This window comes from Pantherophis guttatus, chromosome 2, assembly GCF_059756535.1.
Source record: "Pantherophis guttatus breed Tessera chromosome 2, ASM5975653v1, whole genome shotgun sequence".
In the NCBI taxonomy this organism is placed as follows: Eukaryota; Metazoa; Chordata; class Lepidosauria; order Squamata; family Colubridae; genus Pantherophis; species Pantherophis guttatus.
Window position 1 is genome coordinate 251939702 of NC_142064.1, and position 12403 is coordinate 251952104.

Sequence of the window (12403 nt, forward strand, 5' to 3'; positions counted from 1 at the left end):
GCAGATCTTTCGATCGACAAGCTCAGCGTCTTAGTCACTGAACCACCGTGTCCCTATTAATTATAATTAAGCACTACTTAATTAATAGAAACTGAATAACTGCAAATCCCAAAAATCTTTATCTTTTAGTTACATTCTGATAATGTTTCTGTGCTTTGTTGAGGGACACTGCATCCAAACATGGGTGATGATTAGAGTCAAAAGTCAGGAAAAGAATTTAGACAGCAGAACATGAGGAAACAGGGTGGGGAGTGCAATTTAGAATTACAGATTATAAAGTTTCTAAGATGAAGAAAACAGAAGTCATAACCACCCTTTATAGAAGTTATCTTCCTCAGGGCTTTTAGGTAACTTCCCCAGGTCTGGCATATTCCTGGCACCTCTAATTAAATTCTTTTAAGAAAGCAGTTGGGTTAATCGGCATCAGCAGCAAGAAGGAACAGTCATCATTTCAGTTCACAGTCAGGTCATCAGTTGGAGCCTGCAGCGATTTTCTGGAAAAGTTCAAGACCTTCTTTGCGTTTGTGGCCAAATGCCATCTGACTTTGTTTATAAAGGGAGTGAGTGTGTGACTGAAGAAGCTAACTGCATAAGCAGCAAAACGCTTCAAACCAAAAAGAAAAGAAATCCAGTTGTCATGATTCAACTTTCAGACTTATAAAGGGAGTTTTTTAAAAATGCAGAAGGCATCCATCTCATGGAGGAGAGGAGACGGGTTAATTCCCAGGACTGAAACAAACATGGAGAAGGAATGTAGTTATTTTTTAACTTGGAACGCTTTGATAGAATTGCTTTGAACATAGAAGGAAACATGTCCAAGGAAACAATGTGCATTCCACATTGGGATGCTTTGGAAAAACATTTGGAGCCATCAGCAGTCCTAGAAAGCTGCACCTCTTATTTTAGAATGGAATGGAATGGAATGGAATAAGAATAGAATAGAATAGAATAGAATAGAATAGAATAGAATAGAATAGAATAGAATAGAATAGAATAGAATAGAAGAAACAGAGTTGGAAAGGACCTTGGAGGTCTTCTAGTCAAACCCCCTACCATTTCAGACAAATGATTGTCCAATCTCTTCTTAAAAACTCCCAGTGTTGGAGCATTCACAACTTCTGGAGGCAAATTGTTCTAATTGTCAGGAACTTTTTTCTTAGTTCTAGGTTCTGAATCAGTAATTGTGCTGCTTTAATGATACAATTTATTAAAACAGAGCCATCTTTTTTACACCCAGACAATAGGTTGAGAATCCTACAGGCTTTCAAAAAGGCAGAGAAAACCTGGCTCTTTCCCCAAACCTTTGGGTCTGGATGAGCAGAATTTCCAATTTCCAAGAGCTATATAGATGGTCCTCAGCTTACAAATGAAATTGAGCTGGCCATTTTGGTCATAAATTGTGACATTCATAAAGTGTGGTTTTTCAGCTTTTTTTGCAGTGGCCTTTAAGCAAATGCCACTGTCATTATGCAAACTCATTGTTTGCTATGCATTGGTTTTTCCAGGAACCAGAAGTAAATGCCAGTTTCCAGGAAAAAAACCACCGTAAATCGCAGTCACTGCAAATGATCCTAAATGCAGGTTTGTTGCTGAGTGCCCAGAATGTGGGCATGGAAATAGGCAGATATTGGAACTTTGAATCCAGCTCATAAGTCCCTTTTTTGCTGTCTATCATAACTTTGACAAGGACTACCTGTAGTATATTTCAGTTCCAATCTACATTTAATTATTTCAGTTTTTGATGTGTGCTGTTTTCTTTTGTGTTTTATGCTTTTTGTACATCTCCCAGAGTCTCAACTCTTTCTGAGTTGGACAACCATCCATATCAGTGCTTTAAATCAATAAATGTGGTCTGCAGGTAACATAAAATCCAGATGCCTTTGAATCTTTTCTGAGAGATGTCAGTAAGTGTTCAGTGTAAGGAAATTTTTTAAGACAAATATTCCCAACTTTGTTTAACCAGAAAACGGATATTGATTAACAGCTCAATGAAAATATCAGGCCAGGTGAATTGAATGTATGGGATTTGTTAGGAGAAGAATTGAAAATATAACTGACAGTATGATAATACTTCTGGACATATCTGCGAAGGAAACACACTTGGTATATTATGTACCGTTCTGACTATCACTCCTTAAAAAGGGTAGCATAAAGCTAGAAAATAGTTGTGTTCAAAATCAATTAGCATCAATACATAGGCAGTTTGAATGAAAGTGCTGGAGGAGTGTCAGAGTAGCCAAATATCCACTTGGCAAGAAATATGTTGAATAGAACGATGTCTTGAATTCTGTAATCTTTGCAGAAATCTAGGAATCAGGATTGTCCCACAAATCAACTTTCAAGTATTATACACTAAATGGCACATCATGAGACGTAGCCAATCAGAAATCATCCAAGTGGCGTAGCAGCATGAGACCTAGCCAATCAGGAAACCTACAGATATAACAGGATAATAGAATTGGAAGGGACCTTGGAAGTCTTCTAGTCCAACCCCCAGCTCAAGCAGGAAACCCTATGACATTTCAAGGCAAATGGTTGTCCAAACTCTTTTTAAAAACCTCCAGTGTTGGAGCACCCATGACTTGGAGGCAAGTTGTTCCACAGATTAATTGTTCTGTCAGGAAATTTCTCTTTAAGTTAGTTCTCTTCTTGATTAGTTTTCACCCATTGTTTCTTGTCCTGCCTCTGGATGCGTTGGAGAATATATTGACCCCCTCTTCCTTGTGGCAGCTCTTTAGATATTGGCACACTGCTATCATATCATCCCTAGTCCTTCTTTTCATTAAAGTAGACATATCCAATTCCTGCTCTCGTTCTTCATATGTTTTGGCTTCCAGTCCGCTAATCATCTTTGTTGATCTTCTCTGCACTCTTTCCAGAGTCTCAACATCCTTTTTATCTCATGGCAACTAAAACTGGATGCAATATTCCAAGCGTGGTCTTACCAAGGCATTATAAAGTAGTATTAACACTTCACATGATCTTGATTCTACCCCATCCAACCCATCCTGAGGGTACTAGGTGATAGAAACCTGACATAGATCTACCGGTATATATTTGGAATTGTACTTTTTCTCTGATGTAGCATCCATGCCAACCTTCCTTAACCTGGTTCCTTCCTCCATAAGGAAGATAGAAGCCTATCACAGGCAAATCCCTGGTCTTACAGCATCTGGATGGATTTTGTTTCTGTAACCCAATTATTAAGAAATATTATGACTGAAGACAAAGGAAAAGACTTTGGAAGCACACTTTTTTCTTCGTGTCTTTTCTATCTGCCAGTAAAAACCCGAAAAGATGACAGGGGAGTTGTCTACAAATGGAAACATATCCGGGGAAGCACTAACATCTATTTGAGCAGCATTTTCAGGCCAGATTAATTTCTTTTTAAGTGTTATAACAGCTACTTGAAAGGATTATCTTAAAAAAACTAAGCAAGTAAGAATTTGAATAGGAGTCCACCAAGAAAATCCTTGGATAGTGGACTAAATTGAGAAGCAAAAACCCTTCAAGTTGTAACCCCTTTCCCACTGTTGCCAAGAAAAGAAGATGTTAAGGAGTTAAGATGAAGAGGACATATTTGTTATCAGATCCTTTGTGTGACCAGAGAAGCAGAAGGAATGACTGCGTGTCCATTTTTGCTTGTTTTATTGCGGTTTAGATGTAGTGTAAGAACTCTGGTTAGAAGTTGGTTCAATGACACACATAAAAGAATGGGACAAATGAACAGAGCAAGAGGCAATAAATCCAGAGTAAGAAAAGCCAGGAAAATGCCACCCTCATACATATTCCATTTTTGTATGTGTTTTATCCAGTTATTTTCTCAGTGCTATTCTTGGCTGCCTTGGGAAGCTGTGCAGATGACAGAAGCCCCCTAGAAGAATGCTTCAAAGAAGATGATTATGAAGAATTTCTAGAGATTGCCAGAAATGGTCTGAAACAGACATCAAATCCAAAACATGTTGTGGTTGTAGGTGCAGGAATGGCTGGGCTTAGTGCAGCCTACGTTCTTGCAGGGGCTGGACATAAGGTAAGCCATTGAAGAATTACTTTAGAATGATGCCTCTTAGTCCCAACTCTTGGGTAATCCAGAAGGATAACATGATGGCACCAAAAGCCAATGAAAGGTCTACTAGGATTATGAGAGCTGCATTCTCCCCTCCCAGGTCCCAGAAATTATACTTTAGAGCAAACCAGCCTGTTTCTATCACAATCCTGAGTCTAGACCTCGGCTGAAAGGGATATAGATAATCCACTTCCTCTAGGATCCTATATAACTAATATCTTCATCCTTTTCAACAACCTTCCTCACAATGGGAAGGTGGTAGACAGTGCAAAAGTCATCACACATAGCCAAGTCAAGAGAATTGTTTTAGGAGAGAAGTTCAAACCGACCGCCCTATTTAAAGACAATGGCATAATAACTTCCCACAATAAATCATTGACTACCTCCTAAATCCAGCCACCTATATACCCACCTGGCTGCTTACAAGAGCCAGGAAGGTCCTGGATCTAGCTGAGAAATGGAAGAATTTATGTTACAGAGAACTCAGTTCATTTCCTTGAGTTCCACAAGCTCAAATATATCCCAAATCATAACGCAAAAAGCTGCCTTCCCTTGATCTTGTCCAAATGGCATCCAAGAATAAAAATCAAGCAACTATCTGCAAAAATCCCTGCAAACTTATATGTGCCATTGCAGGTGCCCTGTTGTAACCACATTTTTTAATAAGGGGTTAGGTCACTCTGAATGGGTTATCAATCAGAAAATTCCAAATGCAATAAGCACAAAGAAGTATTAATGAGTTGCTGTTCTTAGTGGCAGTGATTCAAGTGTGGGTTCAAAAACACTTAGTAATCTCTAGTTTTACTTTTGTGCTATTTATGCTCTAAGAGTGTCTTCAGTTGCTTCATTCCTTTAGGAACCTGGAAAACAAAAGAGTTGCTTGGCCTAAGAAACTGGAGAGAGACTGTGAAGGGGCAATCTTCTCCATTGCCCTCCCATCTCTAGGAATTCACAAAGTGTAAGACCAAGCTGTCCAACTGATTGTCAGGATAATCCCCAAACATCCTCTGGAAACCCTGTAGATCGGGGTCTCCAACCTTGGCAACTTTAAGCCTGGTGGACTTCAACTCCCAGAATTCCCCAGCCAGCAAAGAATTCTGGGAGTTGAAGTCCGCCAGGCTTAAAGTTGCCAAGTGTTATGTCCTTATAAGGACATCCATCGGGGATTGGATAATCCACTGGCGGGAAATATAAACTGCTGTCATTGGGCGGTCCGCTTGCCGGAGCACTATATAAGAGGGCTCCAGCAGCGCAGCCGCCAGTCTATTCTGAGCTGAAATAAAGTGCTGAATGGACCATCGCTGGTCGCATCTTCTTTCCCTGTGCCTGATCTAACACTGGCGACGAAGGACACAAAGAACCACAGCGACGAACCTCGTGGCACACCGCCAGCTGACCGAAGAGCTAAGCACTGAGCTGAAGTCACTGAAGCCGAAGCCACCGAAGCACGGCAACACCGCAAGCATCACTAGTCTCACTAGCTCCCTTCAACCCGGGGGAGGAAAAATGGAGATCCTACATGATCCGGTTTCGCCAGTTTCCTGAGGGGCAACTTCCAGGACCTAAATGATGACCGCAGAAGAGCCCTCTTCCTGGCCCACTGCGGTTCCAAAGTCCTGGAAATGGCCATCGACCTCGTGGCCCCAAGGGACATCGAAGAAATGTCGTGGGCCGATCTCCAAGAGGTGCTACAAGACCACTATGCCCCAACAGCATCGCTAACCGTTTCACCTTCCAACAGAGGAACCAACTGGAAGGAGTGTCAATCAAAGACTTCGTGGCCACCCTATGCCAAATCGCAGCCAACTGCGACTTCGACAATGTAGACAATGCCATCAGAGACCGCATTGTTTTTGGCATGAGGGACATGACTCTCCGGAAGAAGTTCTTAAGCAGAAAAAAGATACCGCTTAAGGACGTACTAGAGGAAGCCACAGCTGCTGAGACGTCGGAGAAAGCAGCAGCCGCGATGATGAAAGCTAAAGCGGTCCACAAAATCCAAAGGGCACCCCAAACTTCTACCGACGAATCCACCGCTGGATCCGGGTCAGAAGAGGAAATGGCCGTCCACAAGGTCTCCAGACCCCCGAGGCGGGAAGCCGCACAAAATGGCGACCAGGGGGAATGCTGCGGCAGCTGCAGAGGGGACCACGCAAGGGCCAACTGCCAATGGAGAGATGCGACCTGCAAACGTTGCCTGAAGAGGGGCCACATCGCAGAAGCATGCAGAGCCAAGGAGCCAGCCCCAGAACTGTCCAGTCACCATTCCCGCGAAAATCCCAAAAGTTACCAAAGATCATCTAGAGAGTCCTCTTTCCTGCCCAGACAAGAGGAAAGTGATGGCACCAGGAACAGAGCAGTCCATCAGACGACCATTGCCCACACCAACGACAACAGTACCACCAAGTGCCGCCTGACGGTGCACGTAGAGGGGACACCATGCTCCATGGAGGTAGATTCAGGATCAATCTACTCCATCATGGACTGGCAGCAGCTGAAGCGTCTCAAGCCAGGCTTCAGTAAAAAGGACCTGAAACCTCTACGGTCGAGGCTGGTCAACTTCGGCGGAAATCCGATTGGAGTCCTTGGGAGAACATCACTCTAGATCACATACCACAACTTCCAGGGCGACCTTCCCATCACCATCGTCGAGCACAGCCGCCCGAACCTCTTGGGAATGGAGTGGTTCAAGCCATTAGGGCTCTCAATTACAGGGATTCACCAAATCTGCCAGGACGAACTCGACAAACTCATCGAAGAGTTCAAGGAAGTCTTCGATGGTAAACTGGGTAAATATTTGGGGAAGCCCATTTCCTTCAATTTAGATAAGGCAATTACACCAATTAGGCTCAAGCCTCACAGGGTTCCATTCGCCTTGCGGCCCAAAGTAGATGCCCAACTGGACAAATTAATTGCCCAGGGCATATTGGAACTGATCGATCATGCAGCATGGGAGACCCAAGTTCCACGTGACCGTCCACGTGGAGGGGTCGCCATGTTCAATGGAGGTAGACTTGGGCTCGATCTACTCCATCATGGACTGGCAACAATTAAAGCGCCTGAAACCTGACATCAGTAAGAGGGAGCTGAAACCTCTGTGCTTGAAGTTCGTCGATTTTGGAGAGAATCCCATCGGAGTCTTAGGAAGGGCCTGCCTACAAGTCTCCTACAACCACTTCCATGGCAGCCTGCCCATCACCATCGTGGAGCACAGCTGCCCGAACCTGCTAGGAGTGGAGTGGTTCAAGCCTCTAGGGCTCACAATTGGAGGGATTCACCAGATTCGGAAAGACGAACTCGACAACATCATCGAAGAGTTCAAGGAAATCTTCGATGGTAAGCTGGGGAAATTTGTGGGGAAGCCCATATCCTTCAATTTAGATAAATCAATTACACCAATTAGGCTTAAACCCCGCAGAGTTCCGTTTGCCTTGAGGCCCAAGGTAGATGCTCAGCTAGATAAGCTGATTGCCCAAGGCATTTTGGAACCAATCGATCATGCGACATGGGAGACCCCCATTGTGACCCCAATGAATCATGATGGATCTGTGCGCATCTGCGCTGACTATAAATGTTCAATAAATAAGGCCTTACAGCAGAGCGCATACCCAGTTCCAGTGGTGCAACATCTGTTGCATTCACTCGGGAGTAGGACTATATTTGCAAAACTGGACCTGGCCCAGGCTTACCAGCAACTGGCAGTAGATGAAAAAACTGCAGAGGCACAAACCATTGTCACCCACAGGGGCGCATTTAAATGCAACCGCCTCCAATTTGGAGTCAGCGCAGCCCCAGGAATTTTTCAATCCATGATGGAACGCCTTCTCCAAGGCATTCCAGGGATGGTGCCGTACTTCGATGATGTCTTAATCTCCGGGCACTCTAAAACCCAACTACTTGAGCGTCTGAGGTTTGTTCTGCAACGCTTCAAAGAGAAGGGTTTAAGAGTCAGGAGAGGTAAGTGCATCATTGGAGTCCAGGAGGTCGAGTTCCTGGGCTATCTCATTGATGGAACTGGCATCCACCCCACCAAAATCAAAGTAAAGGCTATCCACGAAGCTCCAGCCCCCAAAAATAAAGCAGAGCTTCAGGCTTTCTTAGGACAGCTGAATTTTTACAGTGTCTTTTTGAAACAGAAAGCCACAGCTGTTGAGCCACTCCATCGCCTATTGGGGAAAGTGACACCCTGGAAATGGGAGAAGGAAGAAGAAGCGGCATTCAAGGCCATCAAAGGACTGCTCTCTTCAGACAGCGTGCTCATACAATATCATGAGACGCTTCCACTCTGCCTGACCTGCAACGCATCACCCTACGGAGTCGGAGCAGTCCTCAGCCATCAACTCCCCAATGAAACAGAAGCGCCCATTGCTTACTTTTCAAAGACAATGTCCAGCACAGAACGGAATTACAGCCAGCTGGATAAGGAAGCCTTGGCCATCGTCGTGGGCATCAAGCGCTTCCATGAGTACCTCTACGGCAGGAATTTCACAGTCATCACGGATCACAAACCGCTGTTGGGGCTACTGGGGGGCGATAAACCAACCCCGGTTTATATGTCCCCCAGGATGACGCGCTGGGCAATCTTTATTTATTTATTTATTTTATTTTATTTGTATACCGCCCTTCTCCAACAGGACTCAGGGCGGTGAACAGCAATGGTAAAACATAACATACAAAATTTAAAAGCAATTTAAAAGACATTAAATAATTTTGGCCATCAATTTAAAACAATCCAGTTAAAACCAATTACAAATTAAAACCGCAAGGATGGGATCAAGCCAGCCCGGCTAGATGAAATAGATGTGTTTTCAGGGCCCGATGAAAAGTCCGGAGGTCTGGTATCGTGCGTATCTCTGGGGGTAGGTTGTTCCAGAGGGCAGGTGCCGCCACAGAGAAGGCTCTCCCCCTGGGGGTCGCCAGCTGACATTGTCTGGCTGACAGCACCGTGTGGAGGCCATCTCTGTGCGAGCGAACTGGCCGGTGGGAGGCTATTGGCGGCAGAAGGCGGTCTCATAGATACTCCGGCCCTAAGCCATGGAGAGCTTTAAAGGTGGTCACCAACACCTTGAAGCGCACCCGGAAGACCACAGGAAGCCAGTGGAGCTCGTGCAGGAGAGGTGTCACATGGGAGCGCCCCGTCGCTCCCATAATCCCCCATGCGGCCGCATTCTGGACCAACTGGAGCCTCTGGGTGCACCCCAAGGGGAGCCCCATGTAGAGAGCATTGCAGTAGTCCAGGCGGGAAGTGACGAGTGCCTGAGTGACCGTGCGTAGGGAGTCCCAATCTAGAAAGGGACGCAACTGGCGTATCAGGCGGACCTGATAAAAAGTCCCCCTGGCCACGGCCGTCATATGCTCTTCTAAAGACAGCCATGTATCCAGGAGGACGCCCAAGTTGCAAGCCCTTTCCGTGGGGGCCAATGATTCGCCCCCAATTACCAGCGATGGCACCAGCTGGCTATATCGGGACGCCGGAAGCCACAGCCACTCGGTCTTGGATGGGTTGAGTCGGAGCCTGTTTCTCCCCATCCAGGCCCGCACAGCCTCCAGGCACCGGGACATCACTTCAAGGGCATCGTTGGGGTGGCCTGGGGTGGCCTGGGGTGGAGATGTACAGCTGAGCGTCATCAGCGTACTGATGGAACTCCACCCCAAAGCCATGGATGATCTCACCCAGCGGCTTTACATAAATGTTGAACAGAAGGGGCGAGAGGACCGACCCTTGCGGCACCCCACGAACAAGGCACCTCGGGGTCGACCGCTGCCCCCCTGCCAACACAGATTGCGACTGGTCAGAGAAGTAGGAGGAGAACCACCACAAAACAGTGCCCCCCACCCCCAACCCGTAGCCGGGTATTCATATACATTGATTCACAGACCCGGCATAACCATAGGAAATGCGGATGCCCTGAGCAGATGCCCAGCCAACGAGCCGGTGGAAGACCCAGCCCCCACACTTGGACTTTTCCACATTGAGAATGACCTGGCTTGCCCGGTATCATCAACAGACGTGGCAACGCAGACCCTGAAGGACAAGACCCTCAAACAGGTACTATCGTGGGTTCTGCGGGGTTGGCCCACGGGGAAGTTGGCAGAAGAGTTCAGCCCATTTGCCAGGAAGCAGCAAGAGCTCGCCACCATGAAAGGCTGCCTCCTCTGGGGTGACAGAGTTGTGATTCCCCGCACCCTGCAATGAAAGACTCTAGAAACTGTCCACAGCGGTCACCCGGGCATAGTGAGGATGAAGGGGTTGGCACGAAGCTACGTTTGGTGGCCAACCCTTGATAAAGACATTGAGGAATGGGTTACCAGATGCGACCCGTGCCAAGAAGTCCAGTCAGTGCCACCTCGTACCCAGTCAACAGAGTGGTAGACACCGAGCAGCCCATAGTCGAGAATACATATTGACTTTGCAGGTCCAATGGATGGGAAACACCTCCTCATCGTGGTGGACGCCTTCTCGAAGTAGCTGGAGGTGATTCCCATGGCATCCACCACAACAGAGGCAGCGACCAGGGCGCTCCAGAAACTATTTGCAACCCACGGGCTACCGGATGTGCTGGTTTCCGACAATGGGCCCCAACTCACATCCAAGCCCATGGAGGCGTTCCTGGCAGGTCTGGGCATCTGTCATGCCCTGATAGCACCCTACAGACCGGCTGGGAACGGGCAGGCGGAAAGAATGGTGAGACTCACCAAGGAGGCACCGGCGACTGGCAGGAGAGAATCGACCAATTTCTCCTTACCCAGCACATCACGCCACCACACACAAGAGCCCAGCGGAGCTGTTGATGGGCAGAAGACTGAGGTCACCCCTGGACCGACTGCACCCCCAGTACAGCCCAGAGGTGCCACCAAATGCCAGCCGGCCGCCGCGCACCTTCACCATAGGGGATCCGGTATTCGCACTCAATTTCCACAGGTTTCCGAAATGGCTGAAGGGGAAGATTGAGAGCATCACTGGCCCAAAGTCCTACAGAGTGGAGCTGGAAGACGGACAGGTCGGAAGACGTCACATCGACCAGCTCCGGAAAAGGTGGAGGGAAGCGGAGCGAAACCAGCCGGGCAAGGTAGGCCTACAACACCCCAATGAGGTAGGCCTACAACACCTCATTGAGGTAGGTCTACAACACCCTGACGAGATAGGCCTGCACCACCCTGGCGAGGGGGACCGCCACCCCCCCAGCGAGGTAGCCCAGAAACGCATGGGAAGGGCAGGCCACCAACAACGCCCCAATGAGGTCGGCCAGCACCATCCCGGCGAGGAGGGCCTCCACCACCCCGGCGAGGTAGGCCTACACCGGCCCGATAAGGTAGGCGGACGACCCCCTGGCGGGGTCAGCTTCCGGCCACACCAACCAGACACACGGGGGCAGAGTCAACAACTGCAACAACAACAACGACAACAATATCGCCAACAACATCAATGGCGACAGGAACCGGGGACCCAACCAGACCCCCCAGCAGCACAAGCCACCCAGGAAAGAGAAGTAACCATGGACTTACCAGGTATCAGTTGCCCCCCACCGATCGGCAGCGATGTCCGGCATAAAGGCACCCAAGAGTCAGGACAGGGAGGAGTACGGCGACACCAGCGAAGAGAGATGACAGATGCAGCCGGAGGTGCTGGGACAGGGCCCGCACACTCGACGGCCGAGCTCCGGAGGGCTCCTGGGCGGGAACCGGAGGAAACAGGAGCCCCGCCTGCACTGGTAGGCGGTGAACCTCAAATGGGACTGCGCAGGTCAAATAGAACTGTCAGGTGTCCCGTCTACCTGCGCGACTATGTAACATTTATTAACATTGATGGACAGATTACGAACTAGGAGGGGAGGGGTGTTATGTCCTTATAAGGACATCCGTCGGGGATTGGCTAATCCACCGGCGGGAAATATAAACTGCTGTCATTGGGCGGTCCGCTTGCCGGAGCGCTATATAAGAGGGCTCCGCAGCGCAACCGCCAGTCTATTCTGAGCTGAAATGAAGTGCTGAATGGACCATCGCTGGTCGCGTCTTCTTTCCCTGCGCCTGATCTAACACCAAGGATGGAGACTCCTGCTGTAGATCCATTAGACACTGAGATGGACATAGACCATTCAAATAGGTCATCCTACCTAGCAGAGATGCAGGATAATACATTTTGACCAGAAAGTGATCTGACCACAACAAAGAGTAGAATCTTGTGACTGAATTTGAGGCTTTAGCATAGAACCTGTTTTTGTGGCTGCAGAGATCTATCTTGATATGGGGCTATGAGTTTCACAGGAGGACGAAACTCAGTTTCTATTGCACAATTACTGCAACTGTCATCATGCTGTTTAGAATACTTTTCAATAA

General features: G+C 47.7%; 1 protein-coding gene across 1 annotated transcript in view; it reads left to right on the forward strand.

The window, feature by feature from the left end:
- Positions 1–12403, forward strand: part of LOC132711491 (L-amino-acid oxidase-like) — a 39471-nt gene that overhangs the window by 8090 nt on the left and 18978 nt on the right. The window contains exon 2 of the mRNA XM_087883871.1: positions 3816–4030. Coding sequence (XP_087739997.1) covers positions 3816–4030 — 215 coding nt within the window. The remainder of the gene's footprint in view (positions 1–3815; positions 4031–12403) is intronic.